This window comes from Trypanosoma equiperdum (genome assembly GCF_001457755.1).
Source record: "Trypanosoma equiperdum strain OVI genome assembly, contig: ctg_1240, whole genome shotgun sequence".
In the NCBI taxonomy this organism is placed as follows: domain Eukaryota; phylum Euglenozoa; class Kinetoplastea; order Trypanosomatida; family Trypanosomatidae; genus Trypanosoma; species Trypanosoma equiperdum.
In genome coordinates, this window is record NW_027123217.1 from 575 (window position 1) to 1,137 (window position 563).

At 41.6% G+C, this 563-nt stretch overlaps 1 protein-coding gene across 1 annotated transcript in view; it reads left to right on the plus strand.

The window, feature by feature from the left end:
* Nucleotides 1–563, plus strand: part of TEOVI_000538600 (expression site-associated gene 11 (ESAG11) protein, putative) — a gene marked incomplete at both ends in the record, with an annotated part of 1,116 nt that overhangs the window by 402 nt on the left and 151 nt on the right. The window contains one exon of the mRNA XM_067220805.1: nt 3–563. Within this exon, the coding sequence (XP_067076906.1) occupies nt 3–563 (561 nt within the window). The remainder of the gene's footprint in view (nt 1–2) is intronic.

Consider the following 563-nt stretch of genomic DNA (forward strand, 5'->3'; position numbering starts at 1 on the left):
CTTGTAGTGTTATTTGAGAAAACGAAGGAAGAAAGTAAATATTGTTGTCTGGTAAAGGAAAAAACTACCTCAGCGGGAGGTGAGAATGGATGTGGGAGCGGTGGGGGAGGCGATTGCAAATACGAAGCAGCGGACGCCCCAAATAAATGTAATATGTCTTTTACTGAAGATTATTCAGATGACGGCGTATTGTCTGTGCTGAATAAATACAAAGCTAACCAAGAAGTCGAACTAACAGCCGATAACAGCACAAAGTGCTGGATCATGGGCACAGAAGATGTTGCAAATGGAGGACCTGGATCTTTCATAGTGGGGACCACTGGAGGTTTTGTTACCTACAAAAAAGATTCTGACGTTATTCTGAAATCTAGTGAAATGGTGCCCGAACTCGTCAAGAACTACACCTTGGTTAGAAAAGGATATGAAAGTATCAAGGACAAATACAATGAGTTAAAACTAAAATTTGGCCCCTTTGATGAATACGAAAATAAACTAAAAGAGTTGCTAACTCAGAGCCCGATAGTGCGTAGATATTTCAAGGAGAGTGGGAGGAAGCGCAAGGG